We start from the raw sequence: 26,273 nt of genomic DNA, 5'->3' as shown, positions 1-26,273 counted from the left end.
GAGGGATTAAAGTAGGACGTAAAGTGAGATTTGGACATTAAGAGTGAACATACGGGGTCAGGGTGGATAGCCTCTTGGGGTACCTTTCATCTTGTTATTATAAAGTAAAAGACGGAGTTTGAAGCTTGCGGAAGAACAGGAAGTGTGAATGCCAAAACCGCAGAGTTCAACTAAAGTTCTGGCAAAACCACAAAGTTCAGCTAAAGTTCTTACAAAGCCACGTAGCCATTATGAGACTAGAGCTCCATGCGGCCCAGACAAAAAGGGGAAGCAAGACAGTAACCAATCAGAAATGGGTTAAGTATTTCCGGGTTGTGCTGCTTTTGACAAAGTATAACTCTTCCATTAGAAGAGTTGTTCAGAAATTACATGCTTGCCTTTGACTAGCTTTTCTGAACCTGGCTGCCAAATAAACTTCTCCTTGATCCTGAAACATCTAAGCCGTTATTTTCTGCAACAGGATGGTAAACAAAGCAACCCAAACTGTATAGTATAACCTATTAAATGAAATAATAAATGTATAAGAATGATAAATGTAAAGAAGAATAACCATTATGTGAATGTATACTTAAAATGGTATGTAAGAGAATAAAAAAAATCAGATTAAAAAAAAAGAAAAAAATGCAGTTTCTCTTCCTCTGGCACAAACTGACCAACAAAGCACGAAGGCAATGAATAAATTGTCAGAGCTGACATCCGGTGCTCCCCACCACCTTTTATAATTTATTTGGTAACTAGGTTAAACCCCACCCCTGCGCACACCCATCACCTCGTGACCCAGAGTGAAAACCACCCAGCAATCAGTCATGGAATGTTCTCAATCAGTTATCAGTTATGGAGAGTTCTCACTGAAAATCACCCCGCAGTCAGTCATGTAGAGTTATGGAGAGTTCTCAGCTGGATTGCTTGTGTAGGAGGGAGATCTCCAGCTGGTAAGCACGATTCTTGGCAGCTCTCCCAGTCCCCTCCCCGCCCCCCACCTGAATGTCAACTACGGGCCTGTGGGCCAGCTGGAGCTGACACTTGGTCAAACCAAAAGTTCCCACCCAAGCTAGCTTTAAGTCCTCAAGAGAAGAGCATTAAGAGACATGAAAAAAGCAGACCTGCTTCAAAAATTAACTTGTCATATTGATAACCAGGAGAAAGGATAAAAAATTCTATACAGCTCTTTATCAGAGAAACTTTAAAAGCAAGTAAAATAAAAAGCACAGTATGGCACTTTAGATGCTACATTCTTCATTTCTGTTGTTTAGCCACTTTAAAAGCAGATCGGATCAAGGCTTGTAAGTCTGTAAGACTCAGATGTTCTCTCTGGCTTACAGGTAACAGCTTCGAAACAAAAGTTGCAACTGAGCAACAGAATATGATTTTCTTATTCTGGTTCAGAACAAAGGTCGATCTGTCTTGTATTTTAGCAGTGGCAACTGGCAAAGGAGATATTCTGAGACATTTGGCCCACCCTGCCAAATACCTTCTACTGTAGGGATGTCCAACCTCGACCAACTTTAAAGATTTGTGGACTTCAATTCCCAGAATTCCCCAGCCAGCCATGCTGCATTTGCTGCTTCCAACATCGCCCAAGAAATGTAAGATTTGGAAACAAGGGGGGAGGGGGGGGAGAACCATACAATCAAGCTATCCAAGCTTCATCCAATGAAAAAAACAATTACTACCAACCTGCCTTCCATTGAGGACCTGTATACTGCACGAGTCAAAAAGAGGGCTGTGAAAATATTTACAGACCCCTCACATCCTGGACATACAGGTGAAACTTGAAAAATTAGAATATGTGCAAAAGTTCATTTATTTCAGTAATGCAACTTAAAAGGTGAAACTAATATATGAGATAGACTCATTACATGCAAAGCAAGATAGTTCAAGCCATGATTTGTCATAATTGTGATGATTATGGCTTGCAGCTCATGAAAACCCCAAATCCACAATCTCAGAAAATTAGAATATTGTGAAAAGGTGCAATATTCTAGGCTCAAAGTGTCCCACTCTAATCAGCTAATTAAGCCATAACACCTGCAAAGGGTGCCTGAGCCTTTAAATGGTCTCTCAGTCTGGTTCAGTAGGAATCACAATCATGGGAAAGACTGCTGACCTGACAGTTGTGCAGAAAACCATCATTGACACCCTCCATAAGGAGGGAAAGCCTCAAAAGGTAATTGCAAAAGAAGTTGGATGTTCCCAAAGTCCTGTATCAAAACACATTAATAGAAAGTTATGTGGAAGGGAAAGGTGTGGAAGGAAAAGGTGCACAAGCAGCAGGGATGACAGCAGCCTGGAGAGGATTGTCAGGAAAAGGCCATTCAAAAGTGTTGGGGACTTTCACAAGGAGTGGACTGAGGCTGGAGTCAGTGCATCAAGAGCCACCATACACACAGACGGATCCTGGACATGAGCTTCAAATGTCATATTCCTCTTGTCAAGCCGCTCCTGAACAACAAACGTCAGAAGCGTCTTACCTGGGCTAAAGAAAAACAGACCTGGTCTGTTGCTCAGTGGTCCAGAGTTCTCTTTTCTGATGAGAGCAACTTTTGCATCTCATTTGGAAACCAAGGACCCAGAGTATGGAGGAAGAATGGAGAGGCACACACTACAAGATGCTTGAAGTCCAGTGTGAGGTTTCCACAGTATGTGTTGATTTGGTGAGCCATGTCATCTGCTGGTGTTGGTCCACTGTGCTTCATTAAGTCCAGGGTCAACACAGCCGTCTACCAGGAGATTTTGGAGCACTTCATGCTTCCTTCCCCAGATGAGCTTTATGACGATGCTGACTTCATTTTCCAGCAGGACCTGGCACCTGCCCACACTGCCAAAAGCACCAAAACCTGTTTCAATGACCGTGGGATTACTGTGCTTGATTTGCCAGACAAACTCGCCTGACCCGAACCCCATAGAGCAGCGATGGCAAACCTTTTTGCCATCGCGTGCCAAAAACGGGGGGAGCACAGGGGGGTCATGCGCTTGAGTGCCACACCCATAATGCTATGCGCGCGACAACCCCCACACGCATGCGCGCGCGACCCCCCCTCCCATTTTTGCGGATGGACACATTTTTCGCCCTTCCCAGGCTCCACAGATTTACTAGGAGCCTTGGGAGGGCGAAAAAAGCCCCCACCAGAGGCCCTCCGGAGGAAGAGAGAAAGCAAGAGAGAGAAAGAGAGAAGGGAGATTGGGGGGGGGGGGTGTATGTATGCATTTGGAGACAAATGCAATCAAAAGTAAACGCAAGCAAGAAATACGGAATTTGGCTCAGATCGCTAGAGCCAATCCTGCTGCCTGGAAAACAAGTTCTTTGGAACAAGAATCATACTGTTCTCAGCACAGCCATTTCGACTTGGCATGGGGTTGCTGTGGCCACTTGTGACTGTCTCATCCTCAGCTCAGACTTACTCCGCATTATCCCAAAAGAACTTCATGCTGAAGGGGAGGGGGGAGAGATCCACTGCTTGTCATTGTTAATATTCTCCCGCCTTCAGGGAGGTGGAGATCAAGTCAAGCTCCTCAATGCAGGGGCAGCGTCCTGAGGCCCCAGCTTTCCGAACTCACTCTGCTCCCTTCCATTCAAATAGGTACACCTGGCAGCTTTCGCCCTATTTACACCCACTCCCTGAGTTTTCCGCTCCCAAGAGACACAGGGGCGGGCAGGCAGAGAGGGGGCGATTGCACGGGGCACCTTGTTTTCCATGCCCAGCTAGTAAACTCCCGCAGCGCCGCCAGCTTCTTTAGTGCATGGTGGCTGATGGCCGTGCGTGTGTGTGTCTTGCAAAAGAAACTGCTGCTGCTGCTACCACCTGTATTACTACTATTACTGAGGCTGCCGGACTGCCCGTGAGAGGAGGAAGGAGAACTGCGGGCAGTCCGGCAGCCTCAGTAATAGTAGTAATACAGGTAGCAGCAGCAGCAGTTTCTTTGGCAGGACTCACACACACACACCATCAGCCACCATGCACTAAAGAAGGCTCTGCCCGGCTGCCTCTTTCCTATGCTCCCTTCCCACCAGTGATTCCGCTCAGCAATCGCCCCCTCTTCGCCTGCCCACCCCTGTGTCTCTTGGGAGTGGAAAACTCAGGGAGTGGGTTTAAATAGGGCGAAAGCTGCCAGGTGTACTTATTTGAATGGAAGGGAGCAGAGGGATTTTGGAAAGCTGGGGCGTCAGGATGCTGCCCCTGCATTGAGGAGCTTAACTTGATCTCCACCTCCCTGAAGGCGGGAGAATATTAACAACGATGACAAGCAGTGGATCTCTCCCCCCTCCCCTCCAGCATGAAGTTCTTCAGGGACAACGTGAAGTAAATCTGAGCTGAGGATGAGACAGTCACAAGTGGCCACAGCAACCCCATGCCAAGTCGAAATGGCTGTGCTGAGAACCGTATGATTCTTGTTCCAAAGAACTTGTTTTCCAGGCAGCAGGATTGGCTCTAGCGATCTGAGCCCAATTCCTTATTCCTAAAGGAGCTTTTGCACGCACACTCTTCTGCCGCCTACAAATTCCACCCCCTCGCCTCTTCTCCTTCCTCCCGGCCCTGCCAGTCTAGTCTGCAAAGCCCCCACCCACCCACCTTCCACTCCATGCTGCAGAGCTCCACTTTGTGGAGCTTCCGGTTTGTGCGTTGGGTTATTTTTCACCCTCCGGAGCTTCAGGGAAGCCTCCGCAGAGCGAAAAAGAAGGCTAAAATCAGCTGGCCAGCGTGCGCATGTGCGCTGCCGCTATAAGGGCAATGCCTCGCGTGCCCTAAGAAATGGCTCCGCGTGCCACCCCTGGCACGCGTGCCAGGGGTTCGCCATCACAGCCATAGAGAATCTATGGAGCATTGCCAAGAGAAAGATGAGAGACATGAGACCGAACAATGCAGAAGAGCTGAAGGCTGCTATTGAAACATCCTGGTCTTCCATAACACCTCAGCAGTGCCACAGGCTGATAGCTTCCATGCCACGCCGCATTGAGGCAGTAATTGCTGCAAAAGGGGCCCAAACCAAGTACTGAGTACATATGCATGCTTATACTTTTCAGAGGTCCGATATTGTTCTATGTACAATCCTTGTTTTATTGACTGCATGTAATATTCTAATTTTCTGAGATGGTGGATTTGGGGTTTTCATGAGCTGCAAGCAAGAATCATCACAATTATGACAAATCACAGCTTGAATTATCTTGCTTTGCATGTAATGAGTCTATCTCATGTGTTAGTTTCACCTTTTAAGTTGCATTACTGAAATAAATGAACTTTTGCACGATATTCTAATTTTTCGAGTTTCACCTGTAAATTGTTTCAACTCCTACCCTCAAAACGATGCTATAGGACATTGTACACCAGAACAACTAGACACAAGGACAGTTTTTTCCTGAACGCCATCACTCTGCTAAACAAATAATGCCCTCAAAACTGTCAAACTATTTACTAAGTCTGCATTGCTATTACTATTAATCTTCTCATTGTTCCTATCACCCATCTCCTCCCACTTATGACTGACTGTATGACCATAACTTTGTTGCTCGCATCCTTACGATTTATATTGTTTCCTAGTGTGATTTGATTGCTTATTTATACCCTATGACTATCATTAAGTGTTGTACCTTATGATTCGTGATGAATGTATCTTTTCTTTTATGTACACTGAGAGCATATGCACCAAAGACAAATTCCTTGTGTGTCCAATCACACTTGGCCAATAAAGAATTCTATTCTATACTATTTACTTTTTATCCCATGAAGCATCACCTTATTCCAGACAGGTTTCTATGGTCAAAATACTAGCAGACATCTCGGTTAAGGTTGCAATTTTGGCGTTTACTTGCATCAGCCTGCAGGATCAAGATCCAAAACCTCATACATGATTTATTTTACAGTTGCTTTTCCTGAAAAGGTCACGGAGGAACAGAATCTACCTTACTCATATCTTTGTGATGACCTTGTGAAGTAGGCTTCAAAATGTGTTACAAAAGGCTTAAGATCATTGTACAGGTAGTCCTCGACTTACAACCACAATTGAGCCCAAAATGTATGTTACTGAGACATTTCTTAAGTGAATTTTGCTCCATTTTACGACCTTTACTGCCACTGTTAAGTGAATCACTGCAGTTAAGTTAGTGACACAGCTGTTAAGTGAATCTGCCTTCCCCATTGACTTTGCTTGTCAGAAGGTCACAAAAGATGAACATATGACCCTGCAAAAAGGGATCACAGCATCTGATTTTTGATCACGTGACCATGCATCGGTTGTGTGAAAAACAGTCATAAGCCACTTTTTTCAGTGCCGTTGTAACTTCGGACAGTCACTAAATGAACTGTTGTAAGTCGAGGACTACCCACATCAAAGTCTGCAACTGAACTGGAAACTCCACAACTGAGATTTGTGAAGCCCTGGGGAAAAAAAGGCTTGGACAAAAAAATAGAGGGAATTAAGACAAAACTGGGAAAATAAGTTTTAAGCCTTCATAACAGAATAAAATGCTTCAACCACAGCAAAGGAACATTTACCCAAACACACAGAATTTCCTATATTATTTACTAATTTCACCTCTTATCCCCATTCCCCACCCCCCCAAGCACCTTAGCAATCTGAATTTGTCAGGATTGCTTCTAGGACAATTCAGGCCGGAGTACAATTCCCAAGAGTAGATGGGTGGGTGGAATAGAAGGGAGGTAAGAGCAATGGAAAGTGGAAATTGTGCAGATGGCAACATCTGACTCCAAATTCTCCTTAACTTCCTGGAAGCCCCTACCCTACTTAAGCCTCAACATTCTTAAACCTCAAAAGGAAGGAAGTCCACATTTCTAAGGAATGAGTCACAGTGGCTGAATATTCTTCCTCTTTCCGCCCTTTTCCGTTTTGTTCAATTCAGTTTCCAGCTCTAAAATTTCAAGTCACCAAACAATAACCTGAAGATGATTCAAGAGAAGCGAAAGTGACCGAAGGCCCTGATGCAGTGGTTCTCAACCTGTGGGTTGGGACCCCTTTGGGGGTCTTATGACCCTTTCACAGGGGTCGCCTAAAACCATCGGAAAACACATATATTTGGGAAAAATACAGAAAACATAAAATAATTTTATGGTTGGGGGTCACCACAACATGAGGAACTGTATTGAAGGGTCGCAGCATTAGGAAGATTGAGACACACTGCCCTAATGTGCAACAAGGACACTGAGCTCAAATAAATGAGACCATTGATTTCAGGCACACTTTTCTAAATTTTTATGTTTGAAAAGTTCTAATTTATTAAGGTTAAGATGGTATAAATAGATGGCAAGGCCATTTTAAGAATATTATTCTCCATCCTGCTTGGGAATACAAAGCTACTTAAAACACATTGAGACATTGTTAATTTTTTAAAGAAACAAAACCTAAAACAAATTCAACTTCCAACAGTTTTGGGAAAGAGCAAAATTGCTCCTCCACCAGCCTAGAAATCTCTAGGCTTCTTACAAAATTCCCAGTTAGCATTTTCATTAGAAATGATTTGGGGAAATAAGTCATGTTTCAGCAAAACCAGTACCATAAATAAGTAAATACCGTAAGCTTTTTTCTGGCCACTGCAGAAATTATAATCCAAACCACCACCCAAATTTGTTTAACGTAAAAAAAAATCACCATCAACTGATGCAGCAATTATTCCAGCCATGATACACTCTTGTTGGTACTACTGCTAATTTATTTTGCTTTCTGACTGAGACCATGGACAGTCTTTGACCAGTCACAATAGGCAATACAGGTATAATCAGATCAAGGGTCTAATTCGCTGTAAGGTAGCCACAAAATGAAAACACATGCAAACACAGACCTCTGACAAAGAATGTCAGCCTTGTGCCACTTCCTAAGCAAACATTTCAGAAAAAAAATCAAATTTGTATACACCTTCAATTAACAGCTGTTTCTGTGGGTTGGCATTTAAAAAAAAAACAGTCAGCCCACTTCCCCTTCAAACACCACAATTACCATCTGTAGTTTTCCTTTTCCTTCTCTAGAGTAGTATCTTGCTTGCCTTGCCAAACGACAGAGAGGGTAACTCATACTGCAACAATTTTTGATGATTTGGTAGGTTTGGGCAAACTTTAAAACTCTTCAGCAGCTAATCTTAGCTGAAAATTGGGATATATCTAGAATCAATAAATGTTAGGGATATAAGACTTCAAAGACATGTATTACCATCGCCTCAGAATACTCTTCAGATGGAGCCCCATGCATTTTATCTGTGTTACAGCAGACAGCAAGTCACTTCTGCCAAAGCTTAACCAAATTGCCAAAAATGAAGAATATACATAGCATATTTGGAGATAAAATGCAACTTGAAACAGCTTTATGCTGGATTGAAATAGTCCTAGGCAGGATTAGGATAAAAAGTACTGTAGCATGAAAACTAGCACTGTTTCTTGTACTTATAAATCCATTTTTTCTTTTGGAGAAATTTGCTTTTCTTGCCCAATGGACTATATCTTGCTGGAGATATACCACTCCACAACAGGAGTAATTGGAAGCAGAATCTAATACTCTCATCATCTTACTTTATCTAAAATCTGATACTTATTGTAGAAAAGAGATACGACAATGTGTAATACACAATATCTCAAGTTGTGTGTGTTTATCTGGATCTCTAGCACCTTATTTGTTTTCAACCTACCCTAACAAAAGCAGGTTTGAAAGAGAATTATATAAATCCAGTATAAAGATCAAATGACATAATTTGTCCATGAAACTTAGCTGGTAAAGCCAAATGCAACTACAAACTTTTTTTTCATTGTTTTTTATTTTTCATTTTCATAACATATAATCACATGTATACTATTACGTAGCCAACATCATATTGTATTATTAAATGTTTACATCAATTCATCTTACCATCAACTCCCCATAAGGAAAAAAAAAAAACAATTATTGGCTCTTCTGCTCTCCATACACTATATTTGTGCGTTCAATTTCTTCTCCCTCTCTACAACTACAAACTTGATGGGCAGTTTTCAGTAAATCAATTATCCACTGATATCCACTTCAACATTGGCTGGTTAAGGAACTTTGATTTTCATTCCTTTGATGAAAGTTGGGATACAAACATACATGTTTTCTAAACATTTTTAGGAAAGAATTATGCAAATAATTTATGCATAATTGTGCAATAAACACATTCACTACAGTAATTAATACAAATAATATGTGAGTTTTCAGGAACATTTTCCTATGCAAATGAGTATGAGTTCAATAAGCATTTTATCTCAACATTTGTAATTATTGCTTTTGTTACTATAAATAAGATACTATATTTGATGAGAGAGAAAGGGAGCCATGAAATTCCCACTTCTCATTTTTTAAAAACAATCACCTAAGAATATATACTATTCTGAATTCACAAAAGCTGCCTGAAGAGAAACATTTTCATAGAAAAAAAAATACCCTGGAAAATGTTTTGGTCCACATTTCTGGATATAAATATTGACAACAAATAAAGGGGAAATATTCTTTTGATGACTTGATGGTAAACAGTTGATGATGGAACCAATTACTTAGAAAGTAACAGAATCATGTAAGGGTTATTTTTTACAATAGTTTAAAGACAGGAACATTTTCCCTGTGCACAAAAAAAGGGTAAAGCAAACCACTCTATTAATCCAGAAAACAAAAGCAACCAGAAGAGGAAGCATGTTCTTTAAAATGCTTAAGGTGCATTTTTAAAATGCAAAGCGTTGCCTATAGTATGGAGAAGGAAATCTTTACCTACCTCCCATACTGGAGAAAATGTCAATGTAGTTAACGGGAATCACATCCAAAAGAGAATGATTTGTACTGACATGCAATTTGCTCGCTTGCTTGCTTAACTTCAAAAGGGAGTTGGACAAAAATCCAGATGCAATACCATAGCTATAACTCATAACAGCTACATGAAACAGCCATGTTTGCAGGTAAACTGTTGGGAAAGACAGTGTGAACTGGGCACTAGGGGAGCTGTAGTCTACCATATTTTGAAGGCAACAGAGTAGGAAAAATTAAAATAAGGCAGCCCCCTATTTACTGCTTTTCTTTTCACATCTCATCCATCGTGGCTCACTCTTCTGCCTTGATGGGATAATTTCTACATCCTGGAAACAGCTGAGAATCCAAAAAATGCAGAAAAAGTGTGTCTTGTCTTCTAGAAATCTCAAGGAGGTTCCTCAGCGAACCGGTAGTAAACCGGTTAGGAACCCACCCATACACACCTGTCTTTGTGAGTTAATTTCTGAGATCAGACTCAGCTCTCAGAACTGAAAGAACCTCCAGCCAACAGGAAATGGAGTTGAGACACACTGTCCACACATTATATAAAAACAATTCATTTTCCTAGCCTCCACCCTTCGCTCGTTCATACCTTAAGCTACCAATGGCAGTTACTTACCTGGATTGTGTAAGGGAAATTTCGATCTTCTAGGCCGCAGAAAGGTTGGGGCTCACACCAACAGATTTGTGAACAGCCACACCACCACCACTGGAGCCCTCCTCCCTTCCCCCGGGTCCCTAGTAAGGGTTTCAGCCTCACCACTTCCCCCAGCCAGGGGGCATAGCCGGTGCCCTCCTTTAAAAACCGGGAGAATCTTGGCAGACCAGGAGAGTAAGCAAGCTTCGTTTTCAAACAGTCTCCCGAGAGACGAAAAAGCAGAAACGTCAGGTGAAAGTCGAGAGCGGAGCTGAGCAACAGACCTCGGAAGAGACCTGCTCCTTGGTGGGAAGGAGAAACCGAAAAGAATGGGAGCTTTTGGGAGAAGCTAGCACGGACTGGGTTCAAAGGTCACAAAGGCAAGGAAGTCAGGGAGGCGAGTTCTCCAGGGAAAAGGCTTCGCAGGGTCAGAAGTCACAGGCTGGACTCCGGGGGCCAGAATGGAGGAGGCGGGGGGGGGGGAGAGCAGACAGTTCAACCTTCGTCCCCGTGGAAAACCTCGGCCCTGTCTGAAGACACACACACACGCCCTGAGCTCTCTCCCGACTCCCAGGCAATGCAGAGACATCTGGGCCCAGGGAGGGCCGCTCTACCGCACCAAGACTCTATGGCCCTTCCGAAGGCTTTCCGCCCCTCAGCCCGCGGGGTAGATGCGGCGGCAGCGGCGCCGGGAGGACGGCCCGCGCGAATCGGAAGCGGAAGCCTCAAGTTCCGCCTCCAGGTGGTGCCCATTTCCGCCCTCATCCTTCTCCAAGTTGGGAGGCCGATAGTTCCCGCATCATAGGGCTAAGCGAAAATGAACTGTGACCAAAACAAAAAACAAAAACACCACAAACGGAGGGAAGAAAATGCAAACGGTCCAATCCGGTAATATAGATTTTTTTAAAAAAATTAAACGTTTCACACGGCGTTTAATTGCGCATAGGTTTTTTTCATTTCTTCATATGTAAGCATCCTGGTTGGGGTGGTGGTGGTGATTTTTAACCCCCCACCCCCCCAATCTCAGAAATAGCAAAACTTTTACTTCATTACAATCGAAACAATAATCCAACACTAAAACATTAATTTCAGTAGTTTCCTCCACGGCAAACCTTGCCAAATGTTTAATAAACGAGATGGTATTGTGTGAATTTGCAAGAAGTCAGAAAGCATAGCTACTTGTAATGGGAGGACGACCCTCCAATAAGAGTCGTAGTTGTTCCTGTGGTTGTACTGCACTTCTTCCCAACCTCCGATTAACACTGGTATCTACTTGCTCAAATGGCGAGCCCCACCCCAGGGGAACACCAATCAGAAATGTGGCCTGTGATTTGTCAATCCCAAATCACCTTCTAAATTTTAAAGAAACAGCACTAGCATTTTCCTGCACGATATTAATATAAAGGTAAGTTTGCGACTGGATCCATGAGGGAGGAAAAGAATAACAATCCCATCGCAAGAGACTACTCCAAATCATAACTCTGAATTTTTTAATTTTTATCTTACAGATTCAGCAAATTTTCCATTAAATGTAAAGAAAATTCAGTGTATTGTTAACATGTTTGTACCCAACCCATGTCACCCCATTTAGCATGTTAAGTGGTAGCATACAACACCCCCACCCCCAAATCCAGTAGTCTTATTGACTACAAAAATGTTTATTGGAGCTGGAGAACACTAGTTGAATAGAAAAGTTTTGCTGTGGTGTATGAAATTCTATAAACTAGGCACATACAAAATGGTATAGAGCAGGGGTGTCAAACACATGGCGGTTGATGTATTTCCCCCACTTAGCTAAACTGGGTGGGGGTGTGGCTAGCACGTGATGTATCCGGCCCGTGTGCTGGGAGTTTGACAGCCCTGGTATAGAGTGATTATAAAGGATCTTGTAAGCATATATACATAGAAAATATACAATGGAATTCTCTGCTTTTGTTAAATTTTGTTAAAAGCTCAGGGCCCTATCTAAAAATACTAATTTTCTGAGAAATCTAAAGCAAATAAAAGATCAAGCAAAATTGCCACCTCCTCCCATTCCAGCCAAATACTGAAGGTACAATCCTAACAAGTAACAAAAACCCACAATAAAGTAAACACATTCACTGAAAAGGGATATATATATACTGATGTCAGGAAGATGTCAACATCTGTTGTGGCCCGCCAGCAGAGCTGACGGCAGACTCAGATGATGAGGAGGTTGGGGAGGAACTTGAGCCAGTTCTGGAGTCTGGGGAAGGCTCTGATGGATGCTCTGCGTAGGACACAGAGATCGAGTCAGGGCCATCTGACATTTCCCAGCCACCGGAGAGGCAGCTCCCTTTGGAGACTGATATGAGTGAGGAGGAAGAATAGCTGGGGCCTGTTCCAGATGCACATATGCACAGAGCAGTTAGAAGGTGAACAACGTAGGACATGGAGTCAATTGGGGAAGCAAAGCACACATGGATGCTGAATGACCCCACCCTGGCTGGGGAATAAATAGAAGGAAAGGGGAGTGGTTGTCGTAGGAGATAACAGTTCGTATTTCTGGAGATTGTGCTCATTGTGTTTTGTGCCACAAAGACTGCTTGCCAGAACTTAATTTTCAGCCTTTCAGCTGGGAGCTCACAGCCTTGTAATTATCACAAGGAACTGATAAGTTCTGTTACTGCAGTTAACTCCTTGAAGGACTATTGCCTGGACTTTTTCGTGGTTGAATGCAATTAATTCACAAGAGGTAAATAAAGAGGGGTTTTTTGTGACAAGGAGTCTGTTTCTTGCTTCTGCTAAGGCTGGGGCAGAACATCATCATACATCTAAGGTTTGTTAAAAAGCAAGGCGTGTTGGAGAAAGGAGCTGACGTCGCGACGGTATGACGTGCGATCTCGGAGCTCCGAGATTGCAGTCGACACTTTTGCCGCTAGACGGTCCATTCGGACCTAAACCGTCCCAAAGAGACGGTGACAGGGAAGAATACGTCTTGCTGATCTCAGGGACACCGCAAAGTCCCTGATTGATCCAAGAGAATCTCTTCTTGCTGGCAACAATAAGCACAGCCTCAAGCTGCTGAAGTCGGGACAGCTCCGCAACGGGAGGAAAGCAGAAAGAGAAAGTGTGTCCATCTGGTGAGGAAATCTTATTTTTATAAAAGACTGCCCAAAAAAGATTGAAGTTAAATTAAACTGGTAAAGAAAAGGAAATAAGCAGTGAAATTAAGCATTATTGGACAGTGTGATATCTTTTTTTTAAATTTTTTTCTATGGATGGAAGTTTTGTAAACATTTTTTTACTTTTTAAAGTGAAAGTATCGGATTTTCTTCTTCTATTTCTTTTTTTACCTATGGATTGAATATTTTCCTTTATTTCTACAATACTAGTTGGGATGGAACTTTTCTTTTTATTCTGTTTCATTTAAGAATTTTGTTTCTTCTAAGCCTGAAACATAAAGAAGATATAAAAGGAATCTTAGAGGGAAAAGAAGTTACACTGCCACCTGGAGGTTGGAGGTTGAGACCTGGAAACATTGCTTTTTCTTTTTTCCCTTTGATCATTTTGACCTTGCACTTCAAAGGCTTCAGCTTGTTTATAGAAGAAATAAGAAGAGCATGGGTTGTTTACACAGGTGCTCTTTGGATGCTTGTTCGTAGCTGGAAAGAAGTGAAAACAAAGATTTGTTTTTAAACCAGAGTGGCAGTGTTTACTAATTGGAAGGATGGCACGACATCAAAAAGAAACCACATTACAACAGATTATGTTTGGAATTCAAAAATTATTGGAAACAACAGAGAGAATTGAGAAGAGATTGGAAAATATAGATTGTAATGCAGTAAAATTCAATGGAAAAATTGAAGATATCCAGCAAATGGAAAAAGTGGAGGTTAGAGTCCTAAAAACCCAAGGGAAAAATGAACAAAGAGGCAAGATAATTGTAGATACTGACAGTGAACTGAGTGTGGTTGGAGATGGAAAGAGTGGAACAAGGAAAGGGAAGATAGATGGAAAGGTGCTTTACTCCAGATTTCAAGGTATAGAAGAAGAAAAAAGAGAAGACTTGATGGACTTAAGGAGAGAAATTTTGACAAAAACACTACTGATAACCAAAGATAAGCTAATTAAAGAAGCTGATGGAGGGTTTCGAGATTTTACAAGATATGTAACAAGCAACAAGTTGCGAAGAGAAGTCCAAACAAATTCAATTAAGGAAATAACCAGAAGACTAATTCCACAAATGGCAAAAGAAATAGGACTACACTATTACTGGAAAGACACAGGTTGAGATATGAAAATTAATAATAAAACACGTTAAATTTAGTTAAAATTAGAGCATTATGTTAAAAATGTACTGATAATGGATAAAGTTAGATAAATAATTGATAATGATAACAATGTATACATATGTATTGGTTTGATAAGAGGAAATTTGGTATAATTTTTAAATGGTGAAAAAAAGGGAAAAAGTAAGTTAAATTTAGTCAAACTATTGTTAAATAAATGACTGATGATACAAATATTTGTATTGACATGATAAAAGGGAAATTGGATATAAATTGTAAACAATTATTAAGAAAAGAGCTCTAAAATTTTTGTTATTAAACATAATTAATTTTTATTTTGAATGTGTTTTAAAGATATGTGGCTGGATGATATTGAAAATAGATAAGGGAATGCCATTATGTGGTTTTGTTTTAAATTTTGGAATGTTTGTTATAAAAGGACGTTAAAACAACTATAGTCATATGAAGGATGAGGTATGATGATAGCAATATATATAAATATATTTTATGTAAAATATATAACTTGATATGAATCATAGGTGATGACTGTGGAAGGGATGCACAAAAGTTCTTTGTAACCAAGTGACACTTTCTACAATTTGTAATGGAAGATGATTTTAAGGTGTTTGTGTTTATTCATTTTTTAAAAAAATTATATATATTTAAAAAACAGGCAAGGCGTGTTGTGAAAACCTGCAGAGATAAAGCTTCCCTTGGATAGAAATTCCAAACCACAGCCGAAGAGAAGAACCTTTTCAGTAATTCATGTTTGTGGAAGGGAGACTCCTATTTGTCCCTAGGATTTCTTTAAAGTCACTGACCTTTTAAAAAGCCATATAAATTTTGTGCTTCTGGGCTATAGCAACTGCAGCTTTAATCCTGGCTACCTATCTGTTAGGCATAGTGATTAACATTAGTTCAGAAGATTAGATTTTTCTCTTGATTCTGTTTCATACTGCTGTCCCTGCAAGGATAACATTTGGCAAGACATTTTTCCTATTCTGAACTTCTTAAATGGCAGAATAAAAAAAATGTAATAAAATATATTTAAGAAAAGAAAATGCATGTTAAAATTCCATTGCTTTAGATATTTACAGCTTTAATGTGCTATTACTTTATAGCAGTCACAGCCCTTAAAAGGTAAGCATTTCCCATTACTTTGTTACTCTGCAGCAAGAAACATATTTGCCCACCTATAATTCTCAGCTGATCAACTAGCCTAGCTTTCCTATTTGAAACTTATGTTCAAGAAAACGTGTGTGTTTTCTCCTTAAAATTGGAATAAGAGTATCTGTCCATACAAGTCTACTCCTAGTTTTAAGCAATTACCTACAATAATTGTAGGTGGGGGCACCGTTTTGCGGTGGTTCAGCTCCTACCTCTCCGACCGGACGCAATGTGTGTTGGCAGGGGGGCAGAGGTCGGCCCTGAGGTCACTCACTTGTGATGACACTCAGCTGTACATTTCCACCCCAACGAGGCTGTCGAAATGATGTCCCGGTGCTTGGAAGCCATCCGGGTCTGGATGGGGGACAACAGACTCAAGCTTAACCCCTCCAAGACTGAGTGGCTGTGGTTACCGGCGCCTCGGTTCAACCAGTTGATTCCATCACTGGCCATAGGGGGCGAACAACTGCCCCCTGTGGAACGGGCGCGCAATTTGGGCGTCCTCCTAGATGCCCGGCTGTCGATGGATGACCATGTGGCAGCCGTGGCAAGGGGGGCGTTCCACCAGGTTCGCCTGGTGCGCCAATTGCGCCCCCTATTGGACCGGGATGCCTTACGCACCGTCACTCATGCACTGGTGACGTCTCGTCTGGACTACTGCAATGCTCTCTACATGGGGCTCCCCTTGAGATGTACCCGAAGACTACAGCTAGTTCAGAATGCGGCCGCGCGGGCCCTCATGGGGAGTACTAGGTACTCCCACATAACACCTTTCCTGCGCGAGCTGCACTGGCTACCTGTGGTTTTTCGGGTGCGTTTCAAGGTGTTGATCACCATCTTCAAAGCGCTCCATGGCACAGGGCCTAGTTACCTGCGGGATCGCATTCTACCACATACATCCCTGCGACCAATTCGCTCACACAGGGAGGGACTCCTCCGGGTGCCGTCCACCCGATATTAGAACTACTACCGACTTCCGCTCCTTCCGACAAAAACTTAAGACTCACCTGTTCCGACTAGCCGGCCTGGCCCACTTATAGTTTTACTCTTACCTCCTGGCGGATATTTTATTTGGGAGAGCTTTTAAGGTTAATGTTTTTAACTTTTTAAAATTTTTATAAATTTTTAATCTAACTTAACTAAATTGTACAGGGAACTTCTACTACCTCCTCCAGTCCTATGTTTAATTTATTTATTGTATACTTATAACATGTATATTTACTGTTTAACTATTTTAATACGACTGTACACCGCCCTGAGTCTCTTTTGAGAGAGGGGCAGTCTAGAAATCCAATAAAGTAAGTAAGTAAAGTAAAGTAATATACTATTTGTGGTTGTACTTGTAATACATGTTAGAAAATAAATTCATATGATTATACAATACAATAGCAGAGTTGGAAGGAACCTTGGAGGTCTTCTAGTCCAACCCCCTGCCTAGGCAGGAAACCCTATACCGTTTCAGACAGATGGCTATCCAACATCTTCTTAAAGACTTCCAGTGTTGGGGCATTCACAACTTCTGGAGGCAAGCTGTTCCACTGATTAATTGTTCTGTCAGGAATTTTATCCTCAGTTCTAAGTTGCTTCTCTCCTTGATTAGTTTCCACCCATTGCTTCTTGTTCTACCCTCAGGTGCCTTGGAGAATAGTTTGACTCCCTCTTCTTTGTGGCAACCCCTGAGATATTGGAACACTGCTATCATGTCTCCCCTAGTCCTTCTTTCTCTTAAGCTAGACATACCCAGTTCCTGCAACCGTTCTTCATATGTTTTAGTCTCCAGTCCCCTAATCATCTTTGTTGCTCTTCTCTGCACTCTTTCTAGAGTCTCCACATCTTTTCTACATTATATAAAGTTTATTCAATAACAGATCTAAGAAGCTTGCCTTATAGCAATACCAGATGTTAGAGTAAAAAATCAAGAAGCTATGGACGCTATTTTGCTGTTTTCCCATTTCTATGTTCACAGAAGTAAACCTAAACTCAGTAAAGGCAGTTTGAAATAATCATAGCAACATGAAATTCCCCATTAAGGTGAATTTAAAATAAGTTTCCTAATATCAATATGAGCACACATTTCATCACGCTGATTAATATCAGCAGTTCATTCATTAAAAAAATTGCAAATACTGAGAAAGGTCAACTGGGTTTTTAGTTAGTTATTAATATTAGTTACTAGTTACTTCATATGTTAAGCTTTGGTATTTTGGAAGCAGAATAATTGCAAATATTTGCATCAGTCCCTGTTGAGAATTTTCAAGGGTCATGCTGCAGTTGTACACATTCCAACACATTACTAAGCTCCACTGAGCATTATAAGCTTTAATTTACTATCCTATTTAAGTTTTGTGAACAAGCTAAGCTCATTTTCTTTTAGCTGAGGCAAGCTTTAGAAAAGCCTTATACAAACTATAGTGACGTGTTGCTAAATAAATCAGAACTCAGTAATAAAGTAACCACAAATTCTGCAGCAAATGTAGTTTAATCCTTGCAACCTGAACAGATTATGTAAGAGATCATGCTAATTTCATTATTTCTATTGCTAGTGATTGATATGGGCCACCGTTATATTAGGCAGTGAAGTATTGCTATAGAAATGTTGGAAGGCTTATTCAGCAATTCCTCAGGATAAAGTTCTCAGCATGAATTGACCAGTCTTAAGTATGCACCTGTACCTCTTAAGGATTTTTATTTATTTTTATTTATTACATTTATAAACCGCTCCCTCTCCCCGAAGGGACTCGGGGCGGTGTACAACACACAGCTAAAAACCACATACAAAATAAAATATCGGATACCCATAAAACAAAACAATATAAAACTGTTCTAAAACAAAAATTAAAAGCAATCTAAAACATCTATCCCCAGGGATTAAAATACCGGCCAGAAGTGTTGGAAATTAAAACTACGGTTAGGCCAGGCCGGCTAAATGGAACAGGTGGGTCTTTAATTTCTTGCGGAAGGAGCGGAGATCGGTAGTTGTTCTAATATCGGGGGGGAGGTCATTCCATAGGGTCGGGCCCATCACAGAGAAGGACCTACTCCTGGGCGCCGCCCGCTGGCATTGTCTGGTGGACGGCACCCGGAGGAGCCCCTCTCTGTGAGAGCGAATTGGTCGCAGGGATGTATGGGGTAGGATGCGCTCCCACAGATAACTAGGTCCTGTGCCATGGAGCGCTTTGAAGATCATAGTCACCACCTTGAAACGCACCCGAAAAACCACAGGTAGCCAGTGCAACCCGCGCAGGAGAGGTGTTACATGGGAGTACCTAGTACATCCCATAATTGCCCACGCGGCCGCATTCTGGACCAGCTGCAGTCTTCGGGTGCATCTCAAGGGAAGCCCCATGTAGAGAGCATTGCAACAGTCCAGACGGGACGTCACCGTCGCATGAGTGACTGTGCGAAGGGCGTCCCGATCCAATAGGGGACGCAATTGGCGCACCAGGCGAACCTGGTGGAACGCCCCCCTAGCCACGGCTGTCACATGGTCATCCATCGACAGCCGGGCATCCAGGAGGACGCCCAAATTGTGTGCCCGCTCCACGGGGGCCAGTTGTTCGCCCCCAATGGCCAGTGATGGAATCAGCTGGTTGAATCGGGGTGCCGGTAACCACAGCCACTCCATCTTGGAGGGGTTGAGTTTGAGTCTGTTGCTTCCCATCCAGACCCGTACGGCCTCCAGGCACCGAGACATCACTTCGACGGCCTCGTTGGGGTGGTTCGGGGTGGAGATGTACAGCTGAGTGTCATCAGCGTACAGATGGTACTCGACCCCAAAACCACGAATGATTTCACCCAGCAGCTTCATATACATATTGAACAGGAGAGGGGAGAGGACCGACCCCTGTGGCACCCCACAAGTGAGCGGCCTCAGGGTCGACCTCTGCTCCCCTGCCAGCACGCATTGCGTCCGGTCGGAGAGGTAGGAGGAGAACCACCGCAAAACGGTGCCCCTCACTCCCAGCCCCTCCAGCCGGCGCAGTAGGATGCCATGGTCGATGGTATCAAAAGCCGCTGAGAGGTCTAATAGGACCAGGATGGAGGAGCAACCCCCATCCCTGGCCCTCCAGAGATCATCCACCAACGCGACCAAGGCCGTCTCCGTGCTGTGACCGGGCCGGAAACCGGACTGGCGCGGGTCTAGATAGTCAATTTCCTCCAGGTGGCGTGGGAGCTGTTGCGCCACTACTCTCTACAACCTTCGCAAGAAAGGGAAGGTTGGAGACGGGACAATAATTAGCTAACTCAGTTGGATCCAGAGAAGGCTTCTTGAGTAGGGGCCTCACCACCGCCTCTTTCAAGACGGCCGGCAAGGACCCCTCACTCAATGAAGCGTTCACTAGCTCCTGGAGCCAGCCTCGTGTAACCTCCCAGGGTGCTAGTATAAGCCAGGAGGGACACGGGTCCAGTAAACATGTAGTGGCTCGCAGTCGCCCACGCAACCTGTCCATATCATCGGCGGCAACAGAGTCAAACTCCTCCCAGAATGGTCCCTCAAGACTCGGCTCTGACGTCCCCTCTAGACTACTGAGGGGGACCCATCCACTCCGGATTTGAGCGATTTTGTCCTGCAGATATTCCCCAAATTCCTCTGCTCTACCCTGCAGAGGGGCTTCCCGTGGCCTCTGTGAAAGGAGGGAGCGGGTCACCCGAAACAGGGCGGCAGAGCGGTTATCTGCGGACGCAATAAGAGTGGCACAGTATCGACGTTTGGCCACTCTTAATGCCACAAGGTAAGTCCGTAAATAGGCTCTTACCTGTGTTCGGTCCGATTCGGAGCGTGAAGATCTCCATCTGCTTTCTAGGCGTGTCTTGTGGCGTTTCATCACCCTTAGCTCCTCAGTAAACCAAGGGGCCAGGGTGGCTCGCTGCCGCAGGAGAGGCCGCAAAGGCGCAACCCGGTCCAAGGCCCCGGCAGCCGCACTATTCCATGCGGCCACCAGGTCCTCCATCCGGGAGCGGGTCAGGGCTACAGGAAGTGGCCCAAGCTCCTAACCCTATCCGGTCCCATCAGGCGCCTGGGGCGGAACCATCTAGGACATTCTGGTTCCGCCTCCCCGCGGTGGGGGGTAGCGCCAGGGAAGTCGAGCCGGAGAAGTGAGTGATCTGACCATGACAGGGGCGTAATGGCTAATTCCCCTATTCCCAGATCACTCGTCCACTGGCCAGAGACAAAAATAAGGTCCAGAGTGTGGCCACCCTCGTGTGTGGGGCCCTGAATTATTTGGGTCAGGTCCATGGCTGTCATGGAAGCCATGAACTCCCGAGCTACCTCGGATGATTCACCTATCGACGGCAGGTTGAAATCCCCCATAACCAATAGTTTGGGGGTCTCAACCGCCATCTCTGCGATCATCTCGAGGAGCTCGGGCAGGGCCGCTGATGCATAGCGAGGAGCCAAGTATACAATCAGCAAGCCCAACTGTTTCCCTGGGCCCCACCTCACGCACAGAGACTCACACCCGGATATCTGTGGCACAGTGAACCGGCTCCAGTCCCTCCCTTATAATCACCGCTACCCCACCACCCCTACTCAGGGCCCGCGGCTGATGGAATGCACGGTAGCCTGGTGGGCACATTTCCACAAGGGGTAGACCCCCCTCGTGGCCCAACCAGGTCTCCGTTATCCCTGCGAGGTCCGGAACCCCCTCCGAGATCAAATCATTAATGAGGGGGGCCTTATTGACAACGGACCTCGCGTTGCACAACATCAGCCTCAGGCCCTGGCTCTGTAGACCCTGGCCACCTAGAGTGCGGGGGTTGGGACAAATGACCGGTCGTGTCCAACGACCACGGTCACCCAACCGGTTATAGAATCTTCGTCTATCCACGCACCCACCCCTCCCTACGACCGTTAAGATGGGAAGACCCTCTAATGGAATGTCATTCTTCTCCCCCCCCTCCCCAACTCCGCTCACTCCCCTATTAACCACACCTGTCCGTCTGGCACTAACCCCTTTCTTGGCCTGATTAGCCCCCTCCCCCACCCTGGAACCCCCTAAAACATTTAAATGACATTTAGATAAAAATTTTGTTAAAAACCCCGAGTCTCCGCTTCCTCCACCTCTCTAGATTGATAAATCCGTCATCAAGGTGGGCCCTCGAAAGGGCGGAGGGCCATACCTGCGAGAGGGGGGACTCCCGCAGTAGAAGCAGGTCTGACCTCGGATATATGACAATTATGGCTTAAGCAGGGCCTGGGGTCCATTTTAGGTGCTGTAGATGTTTGAGTCCAGTGCAGTGTAGCAGGCCAGGGCTTGGGTGCGGGTGGTAAATTATCAGGTGTCAGAAACCACAATTCTTGGTGGGGGAATGGAGGGCTGGTCAGATCTTCAAATGGGGCTGGTGGATGGTCCGCGTTGGGCAACAAGAGGCAGATGGTCTGAGGGTGATAAGCAGGGGTGGATAGTCAATAAAACCCCTGCATGTTCGGCGTCTCCCAGCCGCCGCTCCGAGCTGCTCCGAGCCTAAGCGCCGCTCCCGCTGGCTTCCAGCGCCAGCTTCCAACGCCCCCGGCCGGCTTTTAACCTCCCCGCCGGCCTCCAGCGCCTCGCATTCCGCTCGGCCTTCGCTCAGCCTCCTGGGCAGTCCGCAAGAGTCAGCAAGAATCAACAGAAGGCTGGGGATTCGGCACTCGATGTCTCGGCGTCTCGCCTCCACTGCCGTTCGCGTCGCCATCACCACAAGCTCGGCGTCTCCGGCCGCCTTCTCCAGCTGCCGTCGGCGCCATCGCTCCGTTGCTCCGCGTTCGCAGCCCAAGCTATAGGCTTGTGACTCCGCCGGTGCCAACATGCCCCCGAGCATGCCAACCATCATCTTCCAGCCGTCCCAGCCGTCTCCCAGCCATCTTACGGGCCTCCTCCGTTCTCATAAGGCGTCTCCCCCGTCAGCTGGTCGACAGGCCGGCGGTCGCCATTCTCCCGTTCTTCTCACGGCTCTCACATCGTCATTCTCCACCCGCTCTCCTCGGCTACCAGACCACCCTGGGGGACCGACTTGGGTCCTAGAAAAAGCCAGGGTGGTCGTTTACTGGATCCCCTGGTCCTCGAGATGGAAAAAAGGACCGGCAGCAACCCGGCCCAATCAAAAGAGCCCCACAAACATATGGAGCTCAGAGGCAGACCGCCATGCTCCAGGAAGCTCCTCCTGGAGAAACAGTTTTGTGGAAAGGAGTTGAATGAAAATTTTTGGAAAGTTTATAGATCCAGAGTACCATATACTGGCATTTCATTCAGCTCAAGGTTACCAAACGTTCAGCCTCCTGCACTATAAACCAATGGAACTGATGCCTGTGCAACATCCTATGGCAGGGATGGCGAACCTATGGCACGCGTGCCACAGGTGGCACACACAGCCATTTGTCAGGACACGCGAGCCGTTGCCCTGTCAGCTGGCCAGCGTGCATTTGCGCGCTGGCCAGATGACTTCAACCTTTTTTTGAGGCCATTTTTCACCCTCCCCAGGCTCCAGAGGCTTTATAGGAGCCTGGGGAGGGCGAAAACACCCTCCCGGAGGCCCTCTGGAACCTGGGGAGAGCGAAAAAAGCATGCAAAAAATGTGGGGGATGCTGGGGTCGTGCATTGCATTATGGGTGTGGCACACCTGCGCGCAACCCCCCCTGCGCCATTGCAACCGGTACGGTTCAACAGGGCCTGGCGTACACGCGTGCATGCGTACTTACCGCCTGCGACGCTCCACAACACTCCAGCTGCTCGGTGGAGCGTCGTGCAGGGGAACGTATGCGGTGTGTGTGTGCGCGTAAACCCTGACGAGCTCAAATACCGGTAAGGAGCACGGGCAGACCCTCTGGAGCACTGGAACGGAACGGTATCCGGTGCTCCTGGCAGGCACCGGTTTTAACCCACCACTGTAACAGAAGTGCTAGAACTACGTGGCAGTCAAGTGACATTGCATTTTACATCATTTAGGGACAAATTCTGATACAAATTACCATAAGGATTACCGTTACTACTGTAATAATCCATTATTATTGATAGGTTTTTGTTGTGGCCCAGCAGGCGCCGTTGCCGCTGCCACCAGACTCCGAGAGTGAGGGGTCCTATGAGTCGGCTCAAGAGGAGGTGGGGGACCCTGGACAGGGTTCTGACGCTGAGCAGGGATCGGAGAGGCTGGTCGGCCACCAGGAGGCGCCTGAGGCATGGAGCCAGAGGAGGGGGGCTCCCAATGCCATGCCTTGGAGCAGCGGGGAGGAGTCACGAGACAGTGAGTCAGAACTGAACAGGGAGTTCCTGGACGCTCGTTATCGCCGCGCCCATAGACGCAAGGAGCGTGGGTGTAATTATCGGCAATAAGAGCTCTCAGCTGCTGATCAGGAGGCTCCTCTCCAGGTTATAAAAGGGTTGACTGTGCATACGCCCTTTGCAGCAGTCAACAGAGGACTTATGCCAGAAGTTCTAGTCTGGAATTCTAGCAAGCTGGATAGCTGCTTTCGTGTTTTGTTTTTGTGAGTTTTGTCTTGGTGGTTTACTGCCACGGAACCTTCTGTTTTTTTGTGCAATAAACCTTGTTACCTTGTACTGTTCCGGAGCGTGTTCTGTGTGGGCAGAGGAGGAAGGGGGTCAGAACAGGTTTTGATACTGTTAGCATCTTTGTTGATAAATTTCCCTTTGAAAAGCATGTTAAACCATCTTAGTTTACAATCAGGGATTGAAAATTGAAGTTGCCCCAATGACACCAGGGAATTGGGGAAAAATGTTTAATTATGAGAGACAACACTAGAGAAATAGTTGTCTATACACACAGCGTAGAAGAAAGGAAAACACAACAAAAACAGGAACACTGTTTTGACAGCAAAATACCTTTTAGCAAAAAATCTGAAGCATCACAGAGAAAGGAGGGAAGGGAAATATGGGATAAGACAACATTTCTACTACAGAGTAGCCATCATTGGGAAACCAGTAGGGGTGTGGGTGGGTGGGCTGATGGTAGGTTTAGAAAAGGAAGGAACTGGGATAAATGGAAAGGGCGGGATACAGATTTTGGCCATAAAATATAAACAGGCTATGCTGCTAAAGGAGCCTCTCCGGCCAGCGAGTTGCCCCTTCCTCCACAAAACCCCCTCAAGGCTGGTTCAAGGGCTGGGCTACCAGAAGTCTCGGCGATGATAGGAGTCAGGATCGCAGTACTTGGTCACAACGACCCGGTTTGCAAATTTGCGTCCAGTGAGGCCTTGCATGGCCTTCTGACAGTCAAAGACAGATGTGAACTCCACAAATATCTAGAAGAAGAGTGAGGGGACAAAAGAGAAAATAATTAGTGCTACATTTTTTAAAATTGACAATTAAAGGGTTCAAATCTGGCCCAGATCATATATATATGTGTGTGTGACTAGGAAAATAAACTGAAGTGAGGAAGATCCGTGCTGACATCGCAGTGAGACAATTGTGGCGACCAGAGCTCAGCAGAGCCCAACCGAATTCTGCCTGCCAGGAGGCTCTTTGGGACCAAAGTCACCTTGTAGGGGTGATGAAAATAGGAAGGGCCCTCCGTAGTTTGCAAGTGGATGGCGGCCCACTTTCCTCGATCCAGAGAAATCTTCAGTCAGAGAAGATGACGACCATTAATGGCTGAACTGGAGCTGTGACAGCCGGAACGAAGAAAGCACAAAGAGAAGCGGAAAGGGAAACAGTGTACTGGATCTGGGTAAGGATTGCCTAATTTCTACCCAGAATTAAGTTCCCCAAAAGTACTTTTGAGAAGGGGGACTCCAGAGAGGAGGAAGGGAATTGTTTTTCCCCCTCCAAAGGAAAGCGGAGAGTGAAAGTTTTGAGCCAATTACACATCCGCTGGAATAGAAAGAGAAGCAAAGGAAAAATTATTTTTAAAATGGGAAGAGAAAGACTGGACTGAGTATTTTAATAAGATAAGTACTAACTAAGAGGTGGATATGGATAATATGCATTTTTACTGAGTTATTTTCCCCGGGTCCCTTTGGGGAGAGGGGGCGGTATAAAAATTGAAATAAATCGAAATCGAAACCTACGCTTTTGGCTATAATGGAAAGTTTTTCCTGTCTTGACTCTTAAACTCAACAGTGGAAAGGGAAAAAGAAAGTAAGGGTGACACCTACTGGCCAAAGACAGTATATAAAATAAATATTTCGGAAGTGACTAAGCTAGATAAGAGACTGAAAATACTTTGTTTTGAGAACTGCTGCACCTGTTGTTTAGAAATAGATTGAAGACAGAGTTTGTTCTGGAAGTCAATGTGGGAAACGTGAGATAGGTGGCAGCTATAGAGAACTCCTCCTAAATCTTTGTGGATTATAAATACTTTTGGCTGACTGATGGAAAAAGTGGAAAGACAAAAATTTATACAACATGGGAAGATGATTTTGGGTTTAGCCTGACTTTTTGGAACATTGGAGTATTAAAGACTGGGGACACAGCAGGCCTTGTGGATTACAAATACTAATTGATGAAAGAGAAGACAGTATAAAAGAT

General features: G+C 44.9%; 2 protein-coding genes and 1 long non-coding RNA gene across 14 annotated transcripts in view; 1 reads left to right on the top strand and 2 right to left on the bottom strand.

Moving 5' to 3' along the window:
- LOC309400524 (epsin-1-like) overlaps positions 1-11,647 on the bottom strand; it is a 174,452-nt gene extending 162,805 nt beyond the window's left edge. For 4 of the 12 annotated variants that reach the window (XM_081969080.1, XM_081969086.1, XM_081969085.1 and 1 more), the window contains exon 1: positions 10,373-11,044. The gene's annotated coding sequence lies outside the window, so the exon portion shown is untranslated. Of the gene's footprint in view, positions 1-9,721; positions 10,348-10,372; positions 11,047-11,569 lie in introns of those variants that run through there. The other 8 variants (XM_081969079.1, XM_081969077.1, XM_081969082.1 and 5 more) reach the window with 7 other exon arrangements.
- LOC309400530 lies at positions 11,166-24,692 on the top strand. Its single transcript, XR_014176677.1, has 2 exons — positions 11,166-11,278; positions 23,826-24,692. It is a non-coding gene; the product is annotated as an uncharacterized lncRNA (long non-coding RNA).
- The window catches only part of LOC309400527 (splicing factor U2AF 65 kDa subunit-like), a 56,300-nt gene continuing 54,539 nt past the window's right edge, over positions 24,513-26,273 (bottom strand). The window contains exon 12 of the mRNA XM_081969094.1: positions 24,513-25,048. Within this exon, the coding sequence (XP_081825220.1) occupies positions 24,914-25,048 (135 nt within the window). The 3' untranslated portion in view covers positions 24,513-24,913. The remainder of the gene's footprint in view (positions 25,049-26,273) is intronic.

Source organism: Natrix helvetica (assembly GCF_964273705.1).
Source record: "Natrix helvetica genome assembly, chromosome: W".
Lineage (NCBI taxonomy): Eukaryota > Metazoa > Chordata > Lepidosauria > Squamata > Natricidae > Natrix > Natrix helvetica.
This window is presented reverse-complemented; position numbering and strand designations above follow the sequence as displayed.